This window comes from Recurvomyces mirabilis (assembly GCF_035927965.1).
Source record: "Recurvomyces mirabilis strain CCFEE 5264 chromosome Unknown scaffold_11, whole genome shotgun sequence".
NCBI classification, from domain to species: Eukaryota; Fungi; Ascomycota; class Dothideomycetes; order Mycosphaerellales; family Teratosphaeriaceae; genus Recurvomyces; species Recurvomyces mirabilis.
In genome coordinates, this window is record NW_027041945.1 from 611,845 (window position 1) to 634,569 (window position 22,725).

Sequence of the window (22,725 nt, forward strand, 5' to 3'; positions counted from 1 at the left end):
TGGACTTGGTAAGATTGGTCCGCGGTCTCGATCCGATTAGCACAGGACAGCAGTAGCACCCAAATGTCACAACGGCACATTGCCAGCTTACAACATGTATCCTCCATGCATGGGGGTATCTCCGCACGCCTGCAGATTCCTACAGATCATGAAACAGTGACTCAACACGGTATGAATGTAAGGCTGAAGACGGCCAATATCGGCAACAACATGGAGCCGTGCTTAGCTCATCACGAAAAGTACAATCAGTGTGTTTAGTCATTTAGGCTATATAGCGTCAATCTATATACCCAAGATCTCAACGCGTACATCTCTCTGCTGGGCTGCTCACGGATGCATAGCTATCACCTCGCCAAGTTGCCGTCCAGCTACAAGCAAAGATCTCTATTCCCAAATGTGCTCTGCTGCCGCACCAAGATTGAGGCATGCGGACCACGTCGCATCGGCCGCACTAGTACCTCGTGTCTGGAGACCTGCAGCCCAGCACCGGCCAGCCCTCATCCTACTCACCAAGCATCTTCCTCTGACGCACATCGATCTTCTTGCTATCCATCCTGCCCTGAGCAAAAGCCCTCTGATCAAGACTGGCAGCCTTGCGCTTTTGTGCTTTGCCCAGCTTCATGTCCCGGCTCTCCAGGTACTTGTCTGCGATGTCACTGGCTGTCTTGCGAAAGACCACAAGCTGCTTGTGCGATGCCCAAATGCAGAGGTCCTCCGTCTTCGTCCCACGATTCTGGCGCTGCTTGAGTTGCGCAGAGGCAGGCTTCTTGTCCAGATCTGCCACCAGACTCTTCATATGAGAATCGAACCCGGCATCGTTGAGATTTGCGGCTTCGTCGTAGCTCTGGCCATCTACTTCGTGGAAGTCCGCGATCTCCGACTCTGAAACAAAGTCCTCTTCGCCAAACCCATTGCGTTCGCCCAGACTCTCGTCTACAGAGACTGCATCTCCAGCGTGCTTGGCCTCGAACATCCACCGTGCTCTCTCCTGCTCGGCTTTTTCAGCATAAGCTTCCTCTTGCTTTCTCTCTAGCTTCCCCGTGCGCTGCAACCCAACGGAAACGCCATGGCAGTAACTATTCTGGGCGGTCCTGCCTTTGTGCTCACGGGACCACATCTGCACGAGATTGTATACCATACAAAAGGCGTTGGCCGCAGCAACTGTGTTCTCCGCGATGCCATAAAAGGAGATCTTGAAGGCCCGCATTCCAGATTCGGTGAAGCATTTGCAGTCAAAGAAAAGCCGCATGGCGTGGGTGAGCTCATTCAGCCTGTAGGCTTGCTGGACTGACTTCGTAGGGTCGCCATCGCGGCGAGTCAGCGCGACCACGCTCTGTCCGGCATGTTGCTGGTCCTCTGGCTTCTCGAGCGCGAGCACCTCTGCGTGCGTCATATTGAGCTGCGTCACAAGCTTGGAGGCCAGATGTAGTGCGACCTTGGCCTCGTTCTCTGTGGCGCCTGTGTCCTTCGCGGTGTTCAGGCATTTCTTCACGCGGGCGAGGAGATGGTCCTTGGACACGTCTCTGCTGGATTTGGCCGTTGTAGGGCATTCATCTGCAGCCTCGATGACTTTGGCTTCGTAAGGAGGGGGCGTTGGCGGCATATTGATATGGAGGTGTATATCAACAGTGTTTTGTAATCTGGAAAGTATGGGTATCTTCTTCGCGGCTGTTCAGTGTTGGGGAGGTACGTGGTGCGTGGCTGAATGGGAAGGCAGTCTTATATCGTCTGCAGTGCCGCAGTTTTAGCTTCAGGGTGAAGTCAGTGAGGGTTGTGCAGGTGAATGAGTGGAAGTGACGCGTGAAAGTGAAGGTGTCCGACTGGGCGCTACCAAGCGATGGCGTCCAAGTACAGATTCCGAGCGAAAGCGCTGGGTTACTTTCGTGATGATGAGAGTGTTAATAGCGAATGCAGAGTGAAGAGGTGCACCGATGCAAGAGTTGGGGTGCAAAAGTGGGAGTTCCAGGCGGCAAGCTACCTGCTGCGTTATGCTCATGGCATCTTTACGTCTTGTCTTATTCACGAGACGAGGCTACAGCCCAGAGCTATTGGCAGGTTCAGCGGAATAGGTCGCTCAGGGACCACAATCTCCTCCGTTGCAGATGACAGTCGAGGTCTAGAATATCCTTAGCCCAACAAAGTCGGCACCATAAGCCTGATATCCAGCATCGCCATTGGCGTTTCCAACAACAATCGCATCTTCCCCTTTGCCGTCACCAAAGCCACTGACAAGGACACCCAAGGTGGCAGGATCACCCCAGCCTTTCATGGGTGAGAAGAGCTCGCTACTACGACCAGACAGTGGTGCTTCAAGGCGGACTGGTGCAGCGCCATTGACTGCGATCGTGATGTTGCGTGTGTTCGTGCCATAGCCCCACGATGTAGCTGTTGCTACATCATTGTTGATGTATGTGATCTCAACGTAGCGAGAGCCAGGAACGGCGTGGCTTGCCCGTGGAATGCTAAGGCTAGCAGACCCGTTTTGAGCCAGATTTGTGATCTTGGAGCCAACAGGTGCACACAAGCCAGGAGTACAATTGTAGTGCGAAGCTATGCCGGAGGTCGTAAAGGCAATGCTGGGGTAGAAAGTGTCATGTGGTGGTGAAACGTGGACCGAGGAGATTTCGTGACTACCGCCGATGGTGATGGTGTTTTTGATGCCCGCTAGAAGACTAATATGGACAGTCGCCGATCCTCCCTGGAGTAGAACCTTTGTCTTTATAGAGGAGGCAGAGGTGCTGACCTCCAGCTCACAGTAACCAGGACGACTCTGCGCATATATGGTGAGTGTGTATGCTGCACTATCGGTAATGCCGGAAACATTGGGGAATGTTACGCCTAAATCGTGCATACGAGCACAGCGATCTGCCTTGTACACGCCAGATGGAGTCGTGTCGCCCAGTTCCAGCAAAAGTGTGCCGTGGGGCGCTATCTGAGCGGGATATGATGTGACCACATCTGCCGCAGAAGTGTTTGACCAGATATTCTTGACTCTCCCGGCACTTTGCAAGCCAATGTCTGGCAGTGTCAGGGCAGCATCGACGGTATTATTGTTCCAATTCACCAGCGCCGCGACTGTCCGACCACCACTCAATGGACCTGACCAGACGTCAAGACCTGCGTCCGAATATCGTCTAGATAGGTTTGCGGCTACGCCAAGCTCGTCCTGGTTGTACGCTATCACGTCCGCGTTCTTCAAGATGGCAAGAGACGAAGGATTGACATGTGTCATGGTATCGTTCAACGCGCATCCTATGACCAGAGGACTTTTCGCCATAGCCCAGAAAGTGAAGTGCGTCTGCTCTTCAGCCTCAGTAAAGATGTCGTTGCCGACCTCGAGCATATCCAAATCTGGCCATTGACCGGGCCCAGCATACGAAGCAGATGGTACAAATTGATTGATTTGTCTCCAGATCGTCCGCCAAGCTGGTATGATGTCGTTGGTGATACGCCAGGTATTGCCTACTGCTGGCGCCCATGCACTCGGAAAGTCTAGACCCCATTCGCAGACTTGGTATAGTACGTCACGTCCAGTCTTCTCGAGGGCGTCCCTCATTGTCTCAAACCGGAATGCCAGTGGTGAGCTCGGGTTGTAGTCTGCATCGGGGTAGCCAGCATCCTTGTCGCTGTAGCAGTTGTCGTATTTCAGTAAGTCCACACCCCATGACGTGAACGTCAGCGCGTCCATATCCTCGTGGTACAGACTCCCTGTCTGATTAGGTAGGCCATTCATGCACATCTGTATTCCAGCATCGGAATATGCACCAAAGCCAAGGCCTAGGCTGTGGATGTACTCACCCATGGCAGGAAAGCCATCGGGAAAGGAAGTCTCATTCCAGGTCAATGTGCCATTAGCCGTACGATCTGGTACCGTCCAGCCACAATCCGTGATAACCTGTCGGTAGCATGATTAGCTTGTCTAAAGGATCTCATGGCAGGCCTTTGTGCCAACACCTACATAATGATACCCAAGATCAGCCAGTCCGAGGTCTACTAGCGCTTGGGCATTCGATTCGACGATTGATGAGTTCGGTATACAAGCATAGTGATTGTAGCTATCCCAGCCCATGGGTGGCCGGAGGGCAAGACCATTGTTCACTCTCCTATCTAGTGTCTGGCTTGGACGTGCTTGCACCAGTGCGGCGCCGGCAGCAATCTGGAGGATTATAGTGGCAGCCATGGTGAAGCTGTGACAATGGCGAGTACATGGCGGCGGGAGGCGTCTTGTACGAGCGAAGGTGTAATACTGTATTGGAGGACAGAGATTGTCCGAAAGTCTGTAATAGCCTCATAGCTTCTCGCAGAAGATCAGCATGTGGAGCCGCAGGAGGGGTTGTTGCTCTGACGTCGTTCGATGGCGGAGGATGGATGGTCGCATTAGTGATCCATCTGCATCATGAATATGTTCAAGCGATGCAAGTCGATCGGCATGCGACAGTCGTGGACCTTGCACAGGGCTATTTCTCTACCGTTCTTGAGCTGTTGCTGAACTCTATCCCACCCTTCCTCCAGAGACAACTGTGAAACCATCATTGCAGTAGACAGATCACGTCCGAGCATTATCAAGAATGTAGTCCTGCGAACTGCCATCTTTGACACAGACCAACCTGAATGCGATTGACTTCCCACACCATTCCCTCCACGCAAAATTGTCCTTCACATTGCACTACTTGCAAGGTGCACAATAGGCTGACGAGGCCCGTTCTCGTTATCAGGAGGTCTGACCTGTGTCGCGCGGTTGTCGTATTTTCTCGCTGCAAGACCTCCAGTGAATTAGGCATGCAATTGAGAACGAAGCATGACATGTCGACTTCATCTGTCGTAGAGAGGAAGTCGGGTGCCTGAGCCTCTGATGTCTCGAGCTAGAACATTCAGGATAGATAGACTGGAGGGTAACGCAAATGCCTGCTGACACCAAGGGAGTCCAGACGGTTCATCCTACAAAATGTCTGGTGTACCATTCATTTCCTCCCAGAACCTCTTTAGTCCCGTGACCTTTTCCTTCCTTGGCCTCTCCCGCCACGACTCAGCAGTGCGTTTGGCCTCACTCATTTTCATCTTTCTGGAGAATCGCCACACAAGCACGCCCACACCACCTACCGCATCTTTCTGTCTAGCCTTGATCTGATCTGCTTTGCGTTCCAGCCATACGCGGAGCCCTTCTCTCAGATACTCTCGCTCTACCCGCCTCTTCCGCTCCACAAGCGCCCCTGCCACGCCTTGTCCCCAGATAACCTCGCCAGACCGTCGATCGTACCTGCAGCACTCTTTTGGTAGGATATTCGCCGATATCAGGGTAGAAAGCTTTGGCCGTCTGGTCAGAGAGCGATTCAAGCGAATACAGACTAGCGACCAATGAAGTCGGCGAGCAGCTACGTGAGTCCTGCTCAGGTAGATCGTTGAGCTGGGTGGTTGCAAGGTCTGCAATGGCGGCCTTCTGTTCAGAAGATGGTTGACACGGGTATGGTAGTATTGCAGTCTCAATCTATGCAGCAAGGGATCGAATGACAGCGTTCGTAGCTGATGTGAGGTCTGCCCATATCAGTATCAGTCCCCTTGCCATACGAACGTGTACATGGCAGCATACTCTGGACGTATACAGCAGTTCCGGTACGTCAAGAAAGTATAGTATGCGAAGCAGCAATTCATCTGGTAAGTCAAGTAACTGCCTGGGTGGCAGGAGCGATACTTCCGTCATCACCTTGCCTTGCTATCCTGTAGCGAATACATGTAGGCAGATGAAGCTCAGGATGCCAGATGGTGACCTTCTTGGTACTGGTATGCGCCATCAGGCACGGGCCAATTCCACCTACTGTCTCAGACCTCCCGCACTTTGTGTTGTCTTCACTGCTGTAGCCGCCCGGCAACAACCCAAGTCCACGGCATGTGCTTGGGGAAGCGATATGACCAAACACCATAATCCATTCTACCGAGACAGTGAGAGCGAACATTTGAACTGCGCGCGCGTACGAGGACCTCCACTTCCCCGGCCGCTATCCTCCTGCATCGGCCTTATGTAACAGGACTGTCTAATCAATTTCACTGGAGCTTAAGGAGCTGGAATTGCTACCAAGAGCATCTCCGTACTTGGTAGCCGACCGTACGACCGCCAATCACAAATTAGTCTTGCAAAATTGAAAGTGAGCTGCCGCAGTGTAATTCCGTCTGCCTACGACTCATGCACTGCCAACGAATGCACTGAGGGTAGGATTGCAGCACGAGCATACATGCTCGTCTGGCGAAGGTACAGCAGTCTGCGGCCAATGTCAAGCTCCGCCGCCATGTATCACTTTCGCCCATTGGTCCGGCTAGATGTTGACAGCTCATCCAATGACCTGGCGGCAGCACAAACTAGCTAGCCAAGCAAACCCGCACCTCCGAGCACATCAGGTGGAAAACAATTGCTGCGACTGGCCGTAGAACTCTGCTGGCTGTGTGGCTACCAGTCCCACACAGCAGCGTTACGTTTCAACCCCGTGACCGGACGCGGGTGCCCGACTTGCAGGCACAGCCGGAGCCAATTCGGACGTCAGCCTCCTCGTCTCATCTTCCGCAACCTCACCTGATTGTTCGATAAATCATGCTCAACTGTCCAATGGCGAAACTTGGTGCTGCTAGTGGCAGCCGTTACTTCGCGGCAGATGCCACTCCTTTTTTCATCAGAGATATCGTGAGCTAGGACCATCTCAGCTGCAGAGACGTCTTCTGCTGCATGCAGCGACGTCAGTTCCTTGCCCCAGCCTCCCTCTCGCACGAATATGCAGCACAATATCGGCTCGAACCCTCGTTGGTCGCTCATCGTCCTCGGTAGAAGGAGTGGCTGAGCAAGAGAAGTTAGCGGCTCGAGCATCAATCGTGTTGCGGCAGCGTTTCGTCGCTCGGCCGCTTCGCAGTGCCGTATACTGGTCTCTATCGACCGGTGCTGGCTCCAGGTTCAGATGAGAAATGTTTGAACAGTGGTTTCACCACACTGTACTGACGCTGCCTGCTTCTAAAAGTGTTTTGAAACACCTGAGAATTCGGAGGAAGGCTGGCTCGGGTACAATGGTCGTTTTCGTGCAGCGGAAAATACCTTGCAAAGCCAACGTACGCGAAGAATGAACTCAAGCTGGTGATTATAATTTTGAGCCCACAGATAGCCTTTCCGGTCCACCATACTCAGACTGCCACGTCACAGAGCGGAGATAGGCTTGGTTGAACCTAGCTCGTCTGACCGGGGCCTGAAGTGGTAGGTGTGGGAGCCATGAGAGGGACCTCACGCATTGACTTCCTGGCTAGCCGTACCTACGCAAGACATGCCTGCCCGCTGACGAACGACTCGCCTGATCGCTACTAGCACGGACGATTGCGGCAGGAAAGAGCGGGAAATGATCAGCTGAGTGAAGGTCGACGGGATTTCCCATGCATAGTGCATGCAGTCCGGGCATGGTTGGCATACCAATGATGGCCAAGGCTGTCAGCACCAGTGGCGACCTTACCATCTTGCAGGACCCCTCGATAAGGTGACTGGCTGGCTCCGGACACACCAGTATCTAGGCGAACAGGAAGCCTGCAGCCAAGGCAACCTAGCCACCCTGTTACATCCGTTAGGGTCGTCGTACGGGTGAACGAGGTACTGCATCGATCGAACCTATGAGATCGGCAAACCAAGTGCTCGTGCACTGATCCGTCCAGAGGACTGTGCTCTGCTGCAGCAGTGGCATGCACAACGCTGGGATGGCAGAAGCTCCTCTGTCCGCGGATACGATGTCGTCCATTGTCAGTATGCCTCAGGCCTCTGCCCCAAGGTATCGGACAGTGCCTTTTCGACGTTACCCAAAGCGGAAGTGTGTGCAACATGAGTAGCACACTGGCCTACTGTTGCAACTGTCAAGCATGAGCCAATGGCTGCCGTGCGCGGGCCAAGTTATATATTGCCTGACTCGCGCGTTTGGAGTATATCAGGCACGTGATCAGGGAGAAAGATTCACTTATACCTCAACGCCATGTCGCCGGCGGTAGGCTAGTACGCTTCGCTGAAGCTTCAATCCTTGCTGTGATGGACACACGGACCGAGGGTGACATGGCAGGAGGCACACGGGCCAGCGCCTACAGGCGGAGACGAGCCCACGACGCCGTCGATCAAGTACAGAGCAATATTGGCTGCATTCTCGTCACAATCGACGACGCTACTGCAATGCTGTAGCTGCCTTTCACGGCGATGTAGCTCGATAGGGAGGGCTTCCGGCCTCCCCGACATCGATCGTTGGTCCGATTCAGGCGACATTACGGTCTCGCTCGCCGTCGGAGGGTGGGACCACTCGCTCGAGGGTGTGAGGACGGCATGTGCACAATGACCATGGCTAGCTTGCTGTTCATGGACGGGAAAGCATAAATACTGGGCAGCATTCGCCCTCCGTCCTCTCGTCCTCTTTCAGCACCCTCATCCATCGACTCTACGAACAGTGTCAGCTTCCCAATACATTAAGAACGCCTGTACGTGGCAACTCCGCTTCTCCTCCACCATTATCCTCCATCACCCTTTCCACTGCTTCTGTGGCTGGCATTGCTTGTCTCAGAGCATGCTGTACTGCCCAGCCATCTGATCATGACATTGCTGACGCAGCGAAGGTCAACCACAGCCAATCATCAGCGGCCTCCCATATACAGACCTATACGTACAAGGTAAGATCGTCCCAGAGATCAACGAAGGACATGACCTAACTTCAGCCAAGACAATCAATATGTGTTTCTACGACAACCACCGCTTCGCCTGCAACGACTGGAAATGGGGCAACTTCCGCCAACACTGTCACGCGGAGTACCGCACAGGCGAAACATGCGGCATGAAGATGGTCTACCAGACACTTGCCGTCGCCGAGAAATGTCAGATGTGCCAGAAGATCGAGCGCAAGCAACGGCGCTACGAGAAGCACAGAGCCGACTATGGACGCTGGGTGCAAGAGAACCCGACAAAGTACAAGTTCTCCATCGAGAAGGCGGTCGAGGAGATGAAGGTGCTTGCCGAGGAGATCAAACGCTTGGTGAGTGAGAAGCAAGCGCGCTACATGGCGGTTGGGAATCCACGTCGTGCTTGAAGACTGTCAAACAAGATCCGCTTCTTGTTTGTGGCCTTGCAACGATCGCTCATGATGACGAACTTTCATGTAAACCCAGACTAGTGTTACTTTCGGTTGTCTCATGTTAGCTATCAATGAACATGCGTCGTTCTCATCTTACCAGTCATCGCTCAACGGAAACATGCAATTAAGGTGCAGAAACGCCGCTCTTTGAGTTGTGGAGTTGACCAATCCGCATGAGGCTGCGGCGTTCCTGGCGGTACTATGATACTTCACAGCGGCAGCAGATATCGGGATAAGTCGTGGAGTTAGAAGTACTCTCATTCAGGTTTAGTCTATCGTGGTTTTTGCTACCAATGTATAAGCGCCTGCACTCTGCCAAACAAGCCCATACTCAATTGTCCCATGAAAATGCCCACGGTCATCCATTATTCGTTACTGCCACCTCACAATTTCATCCCGACCATGTTCCTGTTTGCAGAGGTGGGTGGTTGAAGACCGGGGCCCCAAAGGACTGAGGGCCGCCGTAGTTGGGTAATACTGGACAGGAGGCATAGCAGCCAAACTCCGTTGTAGTGACGAACATGGTTGTTGTGGCGAGTGTTGCGTTTGTGCAGGACGGAGGTGCTGTTGGGAAGCTGTAGCTTGCTGGAGCTGTCGGTATGGGAGCAGTAGTACCGTTGTAGGAGGGCATTGGAGCTCCACTGCTTGCCGGCGCTGTCTGCAATGGCACGCTGGGAGATTGACTTCCACTGCGCAGGTCACCAGAAGTGCTCGGAAGCGGACTGCCTGTACTGGGCGACGTTGTGTCGTTTGTTGTGAAAGAAGGCGCGCCGCTGCTGGCAGCCGACAAGTAGATCGGCGGTCCGTGATAGTGAGGTGGAATGCCAAGCGGCGCCTCAGGTGGTGCAGTACCAGTTGGCGCGGGCACAGTGTCGTTGCTCGGCAGGTATTGTGATGGAGCTGTCGCTATTGGAGGAGCAAGAGTCCCGTTACGATTGCCGGCTGGTGTGCTGTATGGACTTGGACCAGTCGCAAGCGGTGCTGTACCGAGTGGTGCTGTTGGTGGGACAGCGGTGCCTAGGCGTGGCGCATTAGTGCTTGATACGGGTGACGTGCCTGTCAGCGCCGTACTATTCTCTGACGTTGATGGTGAGGCGGTGCCAGATCGTGGTGCCTTGGTGGTAGATACTGGAGATGTGCCGGCCGGGACAGTGCTGTTTCCTGACTCTGGTGGTGGAGCAGTACCAGACCGTGGCGCTCCAGAGGTAGAGGATGGAGACGTGCCACCTGGAGTGGTGATATTTGAAGATGGGCTTGGCGAAGCAGAACCAAACCGAGGAGCGTTAGTGCTTGATACTGGTGAGCTGGAACCTAAATTCGAGCCGGATGCCGCAGTACCAGACATTGCCCCTGTACCAGTGACTGAACCAGACGCTACAGCACCAGAGACGTAACCTGTTCCGCCAGTGCTCAATATGACTGTGATGGATGTGCTGGCTGGAATGCTCGTGACAGAACCAGAAGCGACGAAGCCAGAAGCTGAGCCGAAATTTGTGGAACTCACAATCATAGTCACCTCCGAAGTGCTGACCGACAAACTAGTGACGGCGCCAGATGCCACAAAGCCTGATGCTAAGCCATAACCAGTCGAGTTGACAACGGTCAAGACTTCCGAAGTACTGACAGGAAGACTCGCGATAGAGCCGGAGGCCACAAATCCAGATGCTGAGCCGAAACTCGTCGAATTGACCATGACTGTTACTTCCGACGAACTAGCAGGCGAAGCTGTGATTGAACCAGAAGCCGCAATGCCAGACGCGGAACCATAACCTGTGGAATTTGTGATAACGATGATCTCGGTCGAGCTAGAAGCAGGCGAGCTCGTGATCGACCCAGAAGCGACGACTCCAGACACAAAGCCGGAGCCAGAAGAATCAATAATGATCGTTACCGCCGAGGTACTTGCCGGAGTACTGGTGATGGATCCCGACGCCACAGAGCCAGAAGCTGAGCCGAAGCCGCTGGATTTGATGGCTGTACCGACTACAGTTGTGCTTGCCGGAATCGTGTAGGCGGAGCCGTTGGCAGCTCCACTTGCGCCACTGGCTTGACCGGATATTAGATAGCCCGAGCTCACTGCAAAGCCAGAGCTATTGATTATCACAGTCGCAGAAGTTGATGGTGCAGCAGTCGGAATTGCCCCAGAGGCTGCTCCTCCAGATGCAGCACCCGAACCAGCGGAATTAGAGATGATTGTCTGGGTCGAAGTGACGAATATCGAGGTGGTCTCAGCAGATTTTGAGCTGATGGTACCGTTTGATGCAGAGCCGCTAGCTGCCTCAGCTGTACCCGTGACATGGCTGTAGTAAGCCGTGGTTGCGGAGGAGTAGGTCTCGGTGCCATTGTCTGCGTAACTCTGTGTAGTGGTGACAGACATGGTATAGTCGCCAGTAGAATTGTACGACGTGGTATTGTGAGTAGTGACAGTTGTATAGCCACCATTGCCAGAATCTTGCTGCGACGAAGAGCTGCTGTTGACTTGAGAGACGCCTGTCTGCTCTGGCGTTATGGCATACTCGGTCGTGGCTGAGGCCCACTCGACTGTGTAGGAAGTATAGTAAGACGAATACCACACGCCGTTACTCGTATAGTAGGTAGAGTAGGCCGTGCCACTTGAGAAGGTGCTACCGTTGGTCACGTACGTGGAATAAATGGTAGGTCCGTTGACGAGAAGGCCACTGACTGGCATCTGAGGTCCAGGCGTGATTACGGGCATGCTTGATGTGCTGCTGCCCAACAGCGACGAGAAGGAAGAGCTGAGTTGACTGGGGTCCTGGGTAGGGGTCTCCGTAGCGAAGGCCGCATCGGTTGTTGTGCCGGCTTTGTTTTCAGATGACACACCTTCGACATGGTCAGCAAGAGCATCTCTGTATGAAGTTCACAGTACTTACCTCGGACGATCCTCAGTAGCACAGCGGAGTCGACACCTATCATGGGTTCACTACCATTGCCGGAAGTCTTCAGGAAACAATTGTAGCCATCCTGGTTTGGCGAATTGTAGTAAGAAGCACCCTGGCACACAGGTGACAGAAAATATGCATCAGCGGACGAGCAAGCACCAACGCATTGGCCGAAAGAACCATAAGATAAGGCGCCATAAAATACCGAAGAGGTAAGATCTGTCGAGCAGTCGACCTGGTAGTCGAAACGTTGAGCATCCATCATCTGGCTGATAACTTGACCATCGTCGTCCGGACAAATAAAGGCAGGCGAGGTTGGCGTGGCAAGATCTACAGAGTTGCTGGTCGTGGATGATGCACTTGCGCTGTTCGTGATGCTTGCCGGACTGGCAGCCAGCGTGACTACAGTGTCAGTGGCAACTACTGGTTGTGCAGTATGTACAATTGTGGTGGTCGTTGTCGGTTGAATGACGCCTTGCTTGGTCACGACCTATCTCACAATTAGCGGCTGGCTGGCTGGTTAATGTGCCTTTCAAAAGTGCCTACAACTGCTTGATCCGTAAAAGTCTCTGTTGCAACAGTCGGACCAACGTAGTACATACAACTACAAGCACTGCTGAAGGCGGAGGACATAGACGACAAAGATGACTTAGTGTCATTAGTACTGCTGCTGTTGTCGCTACTCGGCATGCCATGCTGCCGTCGGAACATGTCGAAAGTGTAATCGATCAGCACTTGTTTTGCATCCGAACGAGCAGTGATTTGAGCATGTGCTTCACGTTTGGCCTTCATGCCGTTTGTCTCGGTCTCCGTCACCGTTGTAGTCGTGTGGGGAGTTGTATAGATGTTCCTAGTTGTCGTGACCGTTCTGGTCGTCAAGCTGTAGTAGGTACTGCAGGTCATTAGCATCAACCCTGGCCGAGGTGCTGGTTGCAGTGTATATACCTTGTCGGCGTGTGGTCAACAGTTGCAGTCTGGTTCGGGTAGTCCATGTAGAGGCGACAGAAATCTGGTTCGTCCGGTTGCGCCAATGTGAAATTATAGTACGAGTCCTGATCCTCGGGGATTGCAGGGCACGGATCTTCTCGTCTTATGACATCCTTCCGAAACACGCGAGCAACCCAATCTAGCACTCCGGACATCTCTAAGGATCGTTCCTGTATGGCATGATCATTCTGCATTTGTAGCCCGACCTCGGGTAGCCGCTCATGGGCTCTGGCATTGGCGCAGATGGTAAAGAGTGTAAGGCACAAAGCCGCAGCAAAGAATGACTGGTGCATGGCGGGAGCCTGCAGCTGCGAACGAGTGACAAGCAGTTCAAAGATAGCTGTCAGACAAAATCTCGAGAAGTGGTCGTGCTCGTTGCCTTATAGTTCCTGATGCAGGAGCTTGATGATCGACATACGGACTGGAAAGGGTTGCTTCTTTATACAAGGTTGTCCAGCTCCATCATGCGTGGTTGACCTTGCCACTCACGACCATACGCCAGCCTGCCTTGCGATCGAATTGACGATTGTCTGGTCCAGCGATGTATAGAGCGGGTGGGCTGGATACGAAATGTGCGACACTCCTCTTCCTCGACAAGAGTGGCCTTGCGCAAAGCAGTGACTTCCCAGCCCGCCCAGAGCAGACTTCGCTACAGTAAAGCACTCCATGGTGGGACTTGAGAAAGTCGACATTCCGAAGTAGTGGCTAGGTATGTGAAGTCGCGAACATGTCAAGAGTCCCTTACCATGGTGGATGGAAAGACCCACTTCTTCCTCATTCTTGATCTTCCGAAAGTGCTCGCATAAGAATGTGTGTCGATACGGAACGGTGATGACACTTACTCGCCGTCTCAATCCATCGGCAGCGCCGAGGATGCGTGACTTAATCTGCCCTCGTATTCGGGCATGCTCTTCGAGACCTAAACATCTTTGACGGGGAGTATGAGAGGACTTGAGAGGAAGGTGAACTCTATGAAGACACGGGACACCACGGGACAGCCCGTGCTGAGGTAAGTGAAGCTTAAGGGCTCCCAGCCACTCCAATGGGCAGGTGAGATGACTCGAGAGCAAGATTCTCCTACTGCCATGTATTCATACGTCTGCCGTGAGCTAGCAAAGGTTGCTTGCGTTTTCGGAGAGGAGAGTGACTAGGTGCTGTCGGATGAAACTAGCTTGAGAACCACATTCTTTCATGGGCATTTGTGCTTCCTGTCTTGGCCTGAATCGGCATGCCTCACAAGAAGTGAGTCTAGTCACACCGCATTACTGACCCCTCCTAACCCAGATATCAGCAGGTTGACGAGACAGATGCCCTCTTGAGTCATCACGATCAGGTGCAATACTGTGTCATTCGCGCGGAAGAAGATGTGCAACCAGACGAGGAAGCGATGAGAAGGGAGAGGGAGGCTTTGGAAGAGATTACTGCGAGAGCTACAGAGTATGTCTTGATACGCTGCTGAGGCGGGTTGGACCGGCCAATTGACACGAATAGTGACATGATCGATGCCTCCCACCCTGTGGTGGGAGAGTACAGCTACCACAGTGAGAACAACGCGGACGAGTCCTCCACCAGCGCAGCAGAAACCGCCGACGAAGAAGCGTGGCTACGGAGCCTCGAGGCAGATGGACTCGGCCAAAAGATGCAAGTGAAAGGCCTGAACAGCGGCACACTTATCATGGACATTGATCAGCTTCGCCAGGACGAGTCTGCTCGTCCTTAACAAGGATAGCAATACAGAATTGCGGTGCAGCCCACGAAGCGGCGTACTGACCTGAGCTTGTTTTGTGCTTTGGAGATACCCATGTTGCGAACTACCAACACTATATTCCTGTACAGGTCCTCGTCCGAGGACGATCCCAGACGATGTCTTCTGCTGCTACCAAGGGAATCGCCAGGTCTGTGGGTGCATCAACATTGAAGCTCCAACATTTCTGCTACATCTTTCGTCGCTTGGCAGGTGCTTGCACATACATTCGACGTGCTTAGCATGAAAGAAGCAGTACGCAACAACGACCATATCCGCCATTGTAACGTTCCCTCTGCAACTTCCCATCACCTCGTTCAGAGCCCGGATCCGTTCTCTGGCCTGCCTCTCGCACGCATCGTATGTCTCTCGAACATCGATCAACGCCAGCTCGCCATCTCTCAATTGCAGAGTAGCAACAAGCAAAGGCTTTGACCGCCCATACCCATCAAATTGGAGTCGGATCGTACAATCGCAGTCCTCAATCGTCTCCAACCACTGCATACTACGGCAGTCCATACGAGCCAGTTGGCCACTGATGCTAGTCACCGCCAAGGCACTTGCTCGGAAGATGATAGGCGTAGCCTCGTATCGGATTTGGCGGTTTGTTCTGAGCAGAGGTGGCGCTCTCGCGTGAGCAAGTTGTAAGTGTCCAGGTGCTGGGCCATCGAGAAAGTACTGATATGAGGCTGCCCGAGCTTGCGCGCCCGTCTCAACTGCCAGTGCGTACTCGTAAATGGCATTTCGGATTTCGGCAGGGAGCTGCAGCAGCCTGCTCATTGCGTGTTGCGGAATAGTGAGAGTACCTAAAATTGCTTTCTAGATCTCGAGGGATGTAGAAAGGGGGCAGGCATCTTCCTGAACAGTGACTCGATCGTGTTATCATAGGTTGCTGCCTTGCAGATTGAGGCAGCCTGCATGAGAGGCTCTACAACATTGTCTGGATCTCTGGTGCCTTGCCAAATCCGTCGGTAAGTACACCTTTCATCATACTAGATCGACATCTCGGTCGCGACTGTTGCGCATAAAACCAGCACTATGCCTTGTCTACAAGCATTCTTGTCACGTGACTGGAAACTGAAAGTCGGATGATGTTACAGGCCCCGATAAGGCGACAGGCCATAATGGCCAGGGTCTCGAAGAATAGAACGGCATGCAGATCCCCCATAGTGAGAATGATCGGACGGGCACACTCTTGTTGGACGATCCGAAGCCTTCGACTGGCGACCACCGGGGACACGAATTCATTCGGGTTGCGGTGTCAGGCTGCCTCGAAATGCTGGCATACCGTGTCTCTTGTAGGGTCTGTAATATCTTGTAAAGCTTACGCTAGCGAGAGTGTCGGTGATGAACCAAGCATCGGACCTGGGCATCAATCTCGCTGGCGATCCTAGAGGATGACAAAGATGCGCCCAACAGGTTCTAAATGTTGTCTGGCTGTGCTTCTATCTATTCCTGCCACTTCGTACCACTCATCAGTCAGCTATTGAGTGTCTGCGATGGAGATTCCGTCCTCGTCTACTGAAACAGGCCGGCCAGATCAAGGAGCAAGATCACCATCCGAGAGCGATTCATGATGTTGGCGGTGGTATTACCTGGCATGTGAATGTCCCGAGTCTCAAAGCTGAGAAGAGATCGTCGCATCTTGCTCAAATGCCTCGAGCTAGGAGTTGCGGACCGTGCATGTGTAAGATTCTGGAGCGGAGGGATGATCGCGGAGTCATCAAGTCAGGTCTCTCGGCAAGTGCTCAGCACCATCTTGTTGGAACCACGTCGTTGGGAAAGCTTGATTAGCTTATGTAGCAGTGCGTTCGTGTTTCTTTATCCTTCAGATGAAGTGGGTGAGCTAAATGGTGATCATCTGGATGATCACCAACGTCATCGTCTGGTATAGACGATCGGTCTTCCCCGTATCGAGTATCACTATCCCGTGAGCGTTACGAGGGCTTACCGTGCAGCTGTAGCCTGTGCCTGCGCCGCTTGATGGTAGGTCTCGCTAGAGCCACATTTGTGTTTGTATGTGTGCGATGGACTCCTATCGGCATCGTCGCACGCGAACGTCCGAACACCCCGTAGCGCTCTGGAGACGTCTGCCATGCGTGCAAAACAACTGGGGATATCGTGGACGATGGGTGTTTTACAATCTAATCAGCTCTTGATGACCAAGGCATCTCAAAATAAAATGGATGAGGTAAGGTGTACTGATGCACGGTCCATCCGAAAGTCCACTTCTTTTGCTCGAGCTATACCATAAATGGGTCTCAGTACCCCTGTCGCAATGCACGAGAAGTCGCCGGACGCTGAAAGAGCTCAGAAGACATCAACACCGCCCGTGTTGCTGGTATGGCAAGCAGCTGAGTACGCTCTGGAGTATCGGGACCGCCATGCAGGCCAGAGAATATCAGTTTTTCGCTGCCGACCATGAGTCGCCTGGATGAGTAAAAAGGGGACCAGCATCTATCTCTTGGGTAAAAGACCTACTGCCTTATGTAGTCTGTCGTTGCCCTCTATCATTTTCAACGTGGCCTTGCAGTATCTCTCCGCCGGGGCACAGTGCGCCACAAAAGCATACAGCTTGCCATCTATGACCATGACTACAACAAGGAAAACAACAGGCAGTTTCCCATTTGTGGTCTCGAATGGGCCAAAGGTGCCCAAAGAAGCTCGCACAATGATCCGAAAGCAGGCTATGAAGGATGTCGGCTTCGCAAGAAAGAAGAAGGGCAATTATGGACGCGTCAATCTCAGACAGCTTCCACAATATGCAGGAACGACGGAGCGCCCCAGCATCCCAATCCGGTCAACAGTGGCAAACGTCAGCACAAACGGCAGCAGTATGCTCAGGATCCGGAGCGATTCTAGGGCTTCCGGCACCTCCACGCCCAGTCTGGACACTTCAGACACTCTTGATTGGGCCGATGAAGTTGTCGAGATCCAGGAAGATAGTACAGATATGGATTCTGCAATTACCCGGTACGATGCAGATCAGTACCTTTCATGCGAGCTCGTCCTCGCCGACATGGCTCTATATCCTGAATATGAGCGTGCTCGGTCAAAGTTTGGCATCGACCTGTCAAGTCTATCAATATTGACCAATTTCAATGTTGGCAAAAGCACTATAGCTATACTATCGGCAGATCCGACACGTTTGGCCTCGCTACTGAATCTACAGCAGTGGTCCTATCTCGAGTATATACCGGCTCGGTATGGGACCAGCAAGTGCTTGACTGCCGCCACTGACTGCCTGTTGGCGAAGGTGCATACCGTCCTAGCACCCAAAGAGGAATGTTATGCAGTATGTAGTCGACTATATGGCAAAGCTCTGCGCACGCTCCAAGAAGCCATCGCCTCTGATTCGTCTGCCATGGATGCAGACGTACTCTGCGCCACACAACTGCTCAGTCTCCACGAAGTAAGTCTTTTATTGACCCTTCTTGTGCACTCAAACCTGTCGTTGACGGCTCGGAAACTTTAGCTCTTGGATCCATCGAGGGATACGGCATGGTCACAACATGTACAAGGCTCCGCCCGCCTAGTACGCCACAGATCTGCTTCCCGATTCATCACCGAGTTCGACAAGGCCCTGTTTGCAGCGCACGTCGGTGGAATTGTGTCGGAATGTCTCATAAATAACACAAGCTGCTATCTCGAGGCCTCAGAGTGGACTAGTCTGTATTCATCAATGACACATGAAACGACCTTCCTTTCCGAGCGGAGTCCACTGACTATCCAGATGCGGGTCACCATGTTCTCCGTACCTGGGCTGTGGCACGATGTAGGAGAAGCGGTCAACGGTGAAGACTTCTGTAGCGATGCAACGCTTGCCTCGCTCGAAATTCGCTGCCGCTTGGCACATAGGAGTCTTCTGGACTGGCTAGAGCAATACAAAGCTCATTGTGTGCGCTTATCTCTGGTCCAGCCTCCGGCCACCGAGTTGGCTTTACGTCGAGAACTATTTGGTGCCGCTATGGAGTGCCTCGTCATCGTCAAGCGGCTACTCAGTACCCTCTGCGAGCACGAAAGAAGATCGCTCGAGATCGAGACACAAGCCCTGGCGCATCTCATTTTAGACTTACAAAAACAGGCAGCGCCAAAACACTCATGGCTCTTCAGTGGCCACGAGGTTGGGGTTGCATATACCGTGCTGTTGACAAAGGATCAATGGGAAGAGGAATCAAACGAACTCGATATGGAAGAGAGACGATTGGCGATAAGATCGCGGTATAATACATGGAGTAACACACTCCGCATGACTGGCTGAGTGTCATCCCTCGATGAACTCGCCGTCCCACCTCAGATCACGGTTTGGTTCCCGGCCTTCCACAACGCCACAAGCGGAATGCCGATGCTCCACGCATAGACGCCAGTCCGGGCGAAAGCAGCTATGTCGTTGGTAACTGTCATGTACAATGCGCAATACAGCGTCCGGGCACCGAGGAAGGAGTAAGCCATGGTGTTAAGGTCCTGCGCCGGTAGACCGGCGGCATTGCCAGCGAGCTTCACTTTACTATCAGCGCCAGCTTTCAACATCAGATGGAGCGCACTTACGACTGCCGCAGCGTAAAGCGGGAATATCTCCATCGAGTTCAAGTGAGCGCCTCGCGCACGGGACAGATGGTGCCAGAGTATCTCGGGCATCTTGCCCTTCCATGCTTGAAGATTGGTTCGCGGACTAAAGCCAGTGTCAGTATCGATGAGGACGCATAGGCTGGAGAACGTACTCGGCCATGGACATCTTGCCCTTGCTCGCCACCATCATGCGGCTTGTGTAGTACAGGTGCGGCGCGAGGCCAAGCGCAAAAGCATATGGGATACTGTGGTATGACCAATTTGCTGCAGGCGATGTCGTTGTGGTAGCCATGGTTGATGATCTGATTTCGCGAAGATGTGGTGTCTATGATGAGAACAGCCAGAGAGATCTCTACTTTGGACGGTTTGCAGAATTATGGCAGGCTTTGGGAGAGTGCATTGGATGAGATATATATACCTCAACATGAGCATGAAACGTCGACCACGAATGATCGCATGATCGTCACTTTTCTGATATGACTACGTTGATTGTGCACGCGATCCGGCCGTTCTTCGTGGTCGTAGTGTTTGCGGCAGCCGGTACAAGATTCTATATACTGGAAGGATCTCATTGGAGCTGTGACTTTCATCGATTGGTTGTTCGGAGCGGCTGTCTGCCTAGCCGCTTCCGAAAGCCTGCAACTCGGAACTCAATCTCGTGAGGCTCCGGAACCGTGGTGTGATTCGGAGACAATAAGGGAGACCGGTTGCTTCTTGAAGAAGCAACATGCGGTACTGCTGTTCTTTTGGAGACAGAAGCTACCTGGACTGTACATGTGATCACTTTTCGGTGGCTCATGACGATCCCGTTAGTCACAGAGGTTGTGCATATGTGTAGCATGGACTAGCTATTAGAGATATTTGTAACCTGCGAAATTAGATCCCACTGCTAGACTAGACCTTACGTTCTGCAATTACATCTACTCCATCCCAAGCCCCCCAGTCTTACCAAGAAAGTCAGTGCTCGCATTCCCTTTGTCCTGCTGCCGCAGAAGCTCCTCGATATCGATGCCACCGCTCGTAAGATATTTCTCACTCACCCCGACATTGACTCTCTGTTGCAGCAGAGCCTTCAGCTCTGCCCGCATTGATGCCGCCTCAGCTTTCGTAACTTCACGCGCTTCGCGCTCTTTCGATTTGCGTTTGCTACCACGGCCACGCTTTCCACTATCCTGCTTCTCCAATTCCTCGCTGTCATACTCCATGCCTAGCTCCTCTGCAGCGTTTCGGAAGAAATCCTCCTGCTTATGTTGTTTCTCCTTTGCGATGGTCATGTCTGCGATCTGCTTGGCAAGCGTCGCTCTAGGGCGGAGGCGAGAGACGATGCGACGGTCAATGTCGATTGTTCGGATGTAATAGCCTTGCTTGGCGGCATCACTCGCCTCCTGGTCATGGTTCGCAGCGGATCGTGCGTGCACCTTAGCTACTAGCCGGCGTACGCCACCCACTTCTTCTGGTCCGCAGATTAAGATGCTTGATCCTTGCTGTCCAGCACGAGCCGTTCGGCCAGACCTGTGCACGTATGTATCTGCTGCCCGTGGCAGATGATAGTGAATGACGAGCTGGACATTCGGAATATCGAGACCACGGGCAGCCACATCCGTAGCTACCAAAATGGACGAAGATGATATCCTCCCACCCGCAGCTTCTGTGAGTCGCTCCACGGATCGTAGTCGTGCTTTCTGCACCATGCCTGAATGCAAGGCGACAGCTGGCAGACCAAGATTCTGCAGTAGTGGTGTGATCCGCCGCACGGCATCAATGGAGTTCGTGAAAACCAGTGCCCGGGCATTAGAGTGCAGCATCAGCAGAGCGTAAAGATAAAGATCTTTCTCCGTGCCAGTGCACTCGATCAGACCCTCTTTAAGACCAGTAGCTAGCTGGCTGACCGGATTCGCGTCGATAAATTTGGGGCTTTCGTCGCGGAATTTGAGCTTCGCCAGCAGATACTCCATTGACTCTTTATTGCTCATGAGCTCACCGCCTGACTTACTTTTCCCAGCAAGCTTACGCTGTAGACCTCGATCGAAGGTAGCTGAAAAGACGAGAGTCTGGCGAAGATGCTTCTGTCTGTCGTGGATCTTGTCTACCTGTTCTCCGTCTTCATCCTGATCGTCTGCTGCAGCCTCAATCTCACGATCCAGCGCATCGAGGATCTCCTCGAGCTCCTTGTAATGGCCTTCACTTAGAAGTCGATCGGCTTCGTCCACTACCAAGAACTGAATCTGCTTCATGGCGTCCATAGTTCCTTGTCCAGAACTCATGATCTCCCACAATCGCCCAGGAGTGCCGATGACAATATCCGCGTGCTTCATGATTCTCTGCTGTTTTTGCAGAGACAGACCTCCGGTGAGAGTGGCAACGACCGGGCTTTCGAAAAGATCATTGAGACACAGAGCTGTGAGATGCTTACCAAGTTGATGTGCCAGTTCGCGAGTAGGCGAAAGGATCAGTGCTAGAGGTACTTTGTTGTCTTTCGTGCGCTTATTGCGTAGCTCCAGATAGCGCTCCAGGATCGGTATACCAAAAGCCAAGGTCTTGCCTGAACCAGTCGAGGCTTTGCCAATCACATCATGCCCGGACAGGATTTCAGGTATCGAGGCTTTCTGGATGGCACTCGGCTTACTGAAGCCAAGTCTTGATAGTGCGGCAAGTGTATCGGGAGATAATCTGAGATCACGCCAGGCTGAAACGTCGACATCTCTCGAGACTGCAGCATCTTGTTCGTGCTCACCAAGTTCGGTGAATGCGGTTGCTAGTGTGCTGCTAGGCTTCGCTGACTTCGCAAGTGCAACCGCTTTAACTTCAGAGCCAGTCTTCTTGGTGTTCTTCGGCTTTTTGGCCGAAACCGCACTGCTCGCAGAATCTTCGTGATCGCTGAAGCCAGCCCACTCATCCTCAGTCGTGCCATTGTGCCGAGCCTGGATTTCAACACGCTGTGGTGCTTTAGACACGAATGAGACCTTGCCACTGGTTCCGTCTCTGACAATATCGACGTCGTCTATCTCCTCGAGCCCAAAGAATCCTTCGTAGTCATCAAGACGGTCCGGTAGGGTAGCGTCCTTCCATTGCAATGCTCCGGCAGGGACGATGAGTTTGCCACGATCAGTCGTGGGCTTCGGTCCCAAGTCGATCTTTTGTTTTTTGTGTTGAGTGACCTCCTGCTTAGGTGCTGCGGCCTTTCGCTTCCTTACAGTCTGCACCGCCATCACATGCGCTGGGTTGGATTGAGTTATCTGCTATCTGTAATTTTTGCTTGAGATTTCGGCATACGAAGATTTGTTGTGGCGCAGTCGTGGCGCGGATAAGCTTAAACTTAGCGCGGTCCCCTCTCGCTTCTATAATCCTTGCACCTGCTTTGCTGTCGTTTGTGCCGCAGAGCATACACATGCTGCCGCCGTGC

At 52.9% G+C, this 22,725-nt stretch overlaps 8 protein-coding genes across 8 annotated transcripts; 3 read left to right on the plus strand and 5 right to left on the minus strand.

Moving 5' to 3' along the window:
* Positions 1–502: 502 nt before the first annotated feature.
* On the minus strand, positions 503–1,603 carry LTS14_004940 (uncharacterized protein; the record flags this gene model as incomplete). Its single annotated transcript, XM_064837640.1, has 1 exon — positions 503–1,603. The coding sequence occupies one exon, from the start codon at positions 1,601–1,603 to the stop codon at positions 503–505; it is 1,101 nt and encodes a 366-aa protein (XP_064694963.1).
* A 513-nt stretch (positions 1,604–2,116) lies between these two features.
* On the minus strand, positions 2,117–4,180 carry LTS14_004941 (uncharacterized protein; the record flags this gene model as incomplete). Its single annotated transcript, XM_064837641.1, has 2 exons — positions 2,117–3,895; positions 3,959–4,180. The coding sequence occupies 2 exons, from the start codon at positions 4,178–4,180 to the stop codon at positions 2,117–2,119; spliced, it is 2,001 nt and encodes a 666-aa protein (XP_064694964.1).
* Positions 4,181–8,723: 4,543 nt separating this feature from the next.
* Positions 8,724–9,077, plus strand: LTS14_004942 (uncharacterized protein; the record flags this gene model as incomplete). Its single annotated transcript, XM_064837642.1, is given in 2 exon segments — positions 8,724–9,023; positions 9,036–9,077. 2 exon segments carry the CDS (start codon positions 8,724–8,726, stop codon positions 9,075–9,077), a joined length of 342 nt encoding a protein of 113 aa, XP_064694965.1.
* A 436-nt stretch (positions 9,078–9,513) lies between these two features.
* Positions 9,514–13,302, minus strand: LTS14_004943 (uncharacterized protein; the record flags this gene model as incomplete). The annotated part of the gene is made up of 4 exons (XM_064837643.1): positions 9,514–11,963; positions 12,014–12,512; positions 12,569–12,914; positions 12,968–13,302. 4 exons carry the CDS (start codon positions 13,300–13,302, stop codon positions 9,514–9,516), a joined length of 3,630 nt encoding a protein of 1,209 aa, XP_064694966.1.
* Positions 13,303–14,237: 935 nt separating this feature from the next.
* On the plus strand, positions 14,238–14,729 carry LTS14_004944 (uncharacterized protein; the record flags this gene model as incomplete). The annotated part of the gene is made up of 3 exons (XM_064837644.1): positions 14,238–14,251; positions 14,294–14,446; positions 14,501–14,729. 3 exons carry the CDS (start codon positions 14,238–14,240, stop codon positions 14,727–14,729), a joined length of 396 nt encoding a protein of 131 aa, XP_064694967.1.
* A 2,614-nt stretch (positions 14,730–17,343) lies between these two features.
* On the plus strand, positions 17,344–19,014 carry LTS14_004945 (uncharacterized protein; the record flags this gene model as incomplete). Its single annotated transcript, XM_064837645.1, has 2 exons — positions 17,344–18,165; positions 18,229–19,014. 2 exons carry the CDS (start codon positions 17,344–17,346, stop codon positions 19,012–19,014), a joined length of 1,608 nt encoding a protein of 535 aa, XP_064694968.1.
* Positions 19,015–19,046: 32 nt separating this feature from the next.
* On the minus strand, positions 19,047–19,614 carry LTS14_004946 (uncharacterized protein; the record flags this gene model as incomplete). The annotated part of the gene is made up of 2 exons (XM_064837646.1): positions 19,047–19,425; positions 19,475–19,614. 2 exons carry the CDS (start codon positions 19,612–19,614, stop codon positions 19,047–19,049), a joined length of 519 nt encoding a protein of 172 aa, XP_064694969.1.
* Positions 19,615–20,242: 628 nt separating this feature from the next.
* On the minus strand, positions 20,243–22,531 carry MAK5 (ATP-dependent RNA helicase; the record flags this gene model as incomplete). Its single annotated transcript, XM_064837647.1, is given in 2 exon segments — positions 20,243–21,720; positions 21,736–22,531. The coding sequence occupies 2 exon segments, from the start codon at positions 22,529–22,531 to the stop codon at positions 20,243–20,245; spliced, it is 2,274 nt and encodes a 757-aa protein (XP_064694970.1).
* Positions 22,532–22,725: the final 194 nt, after the last annotated feature.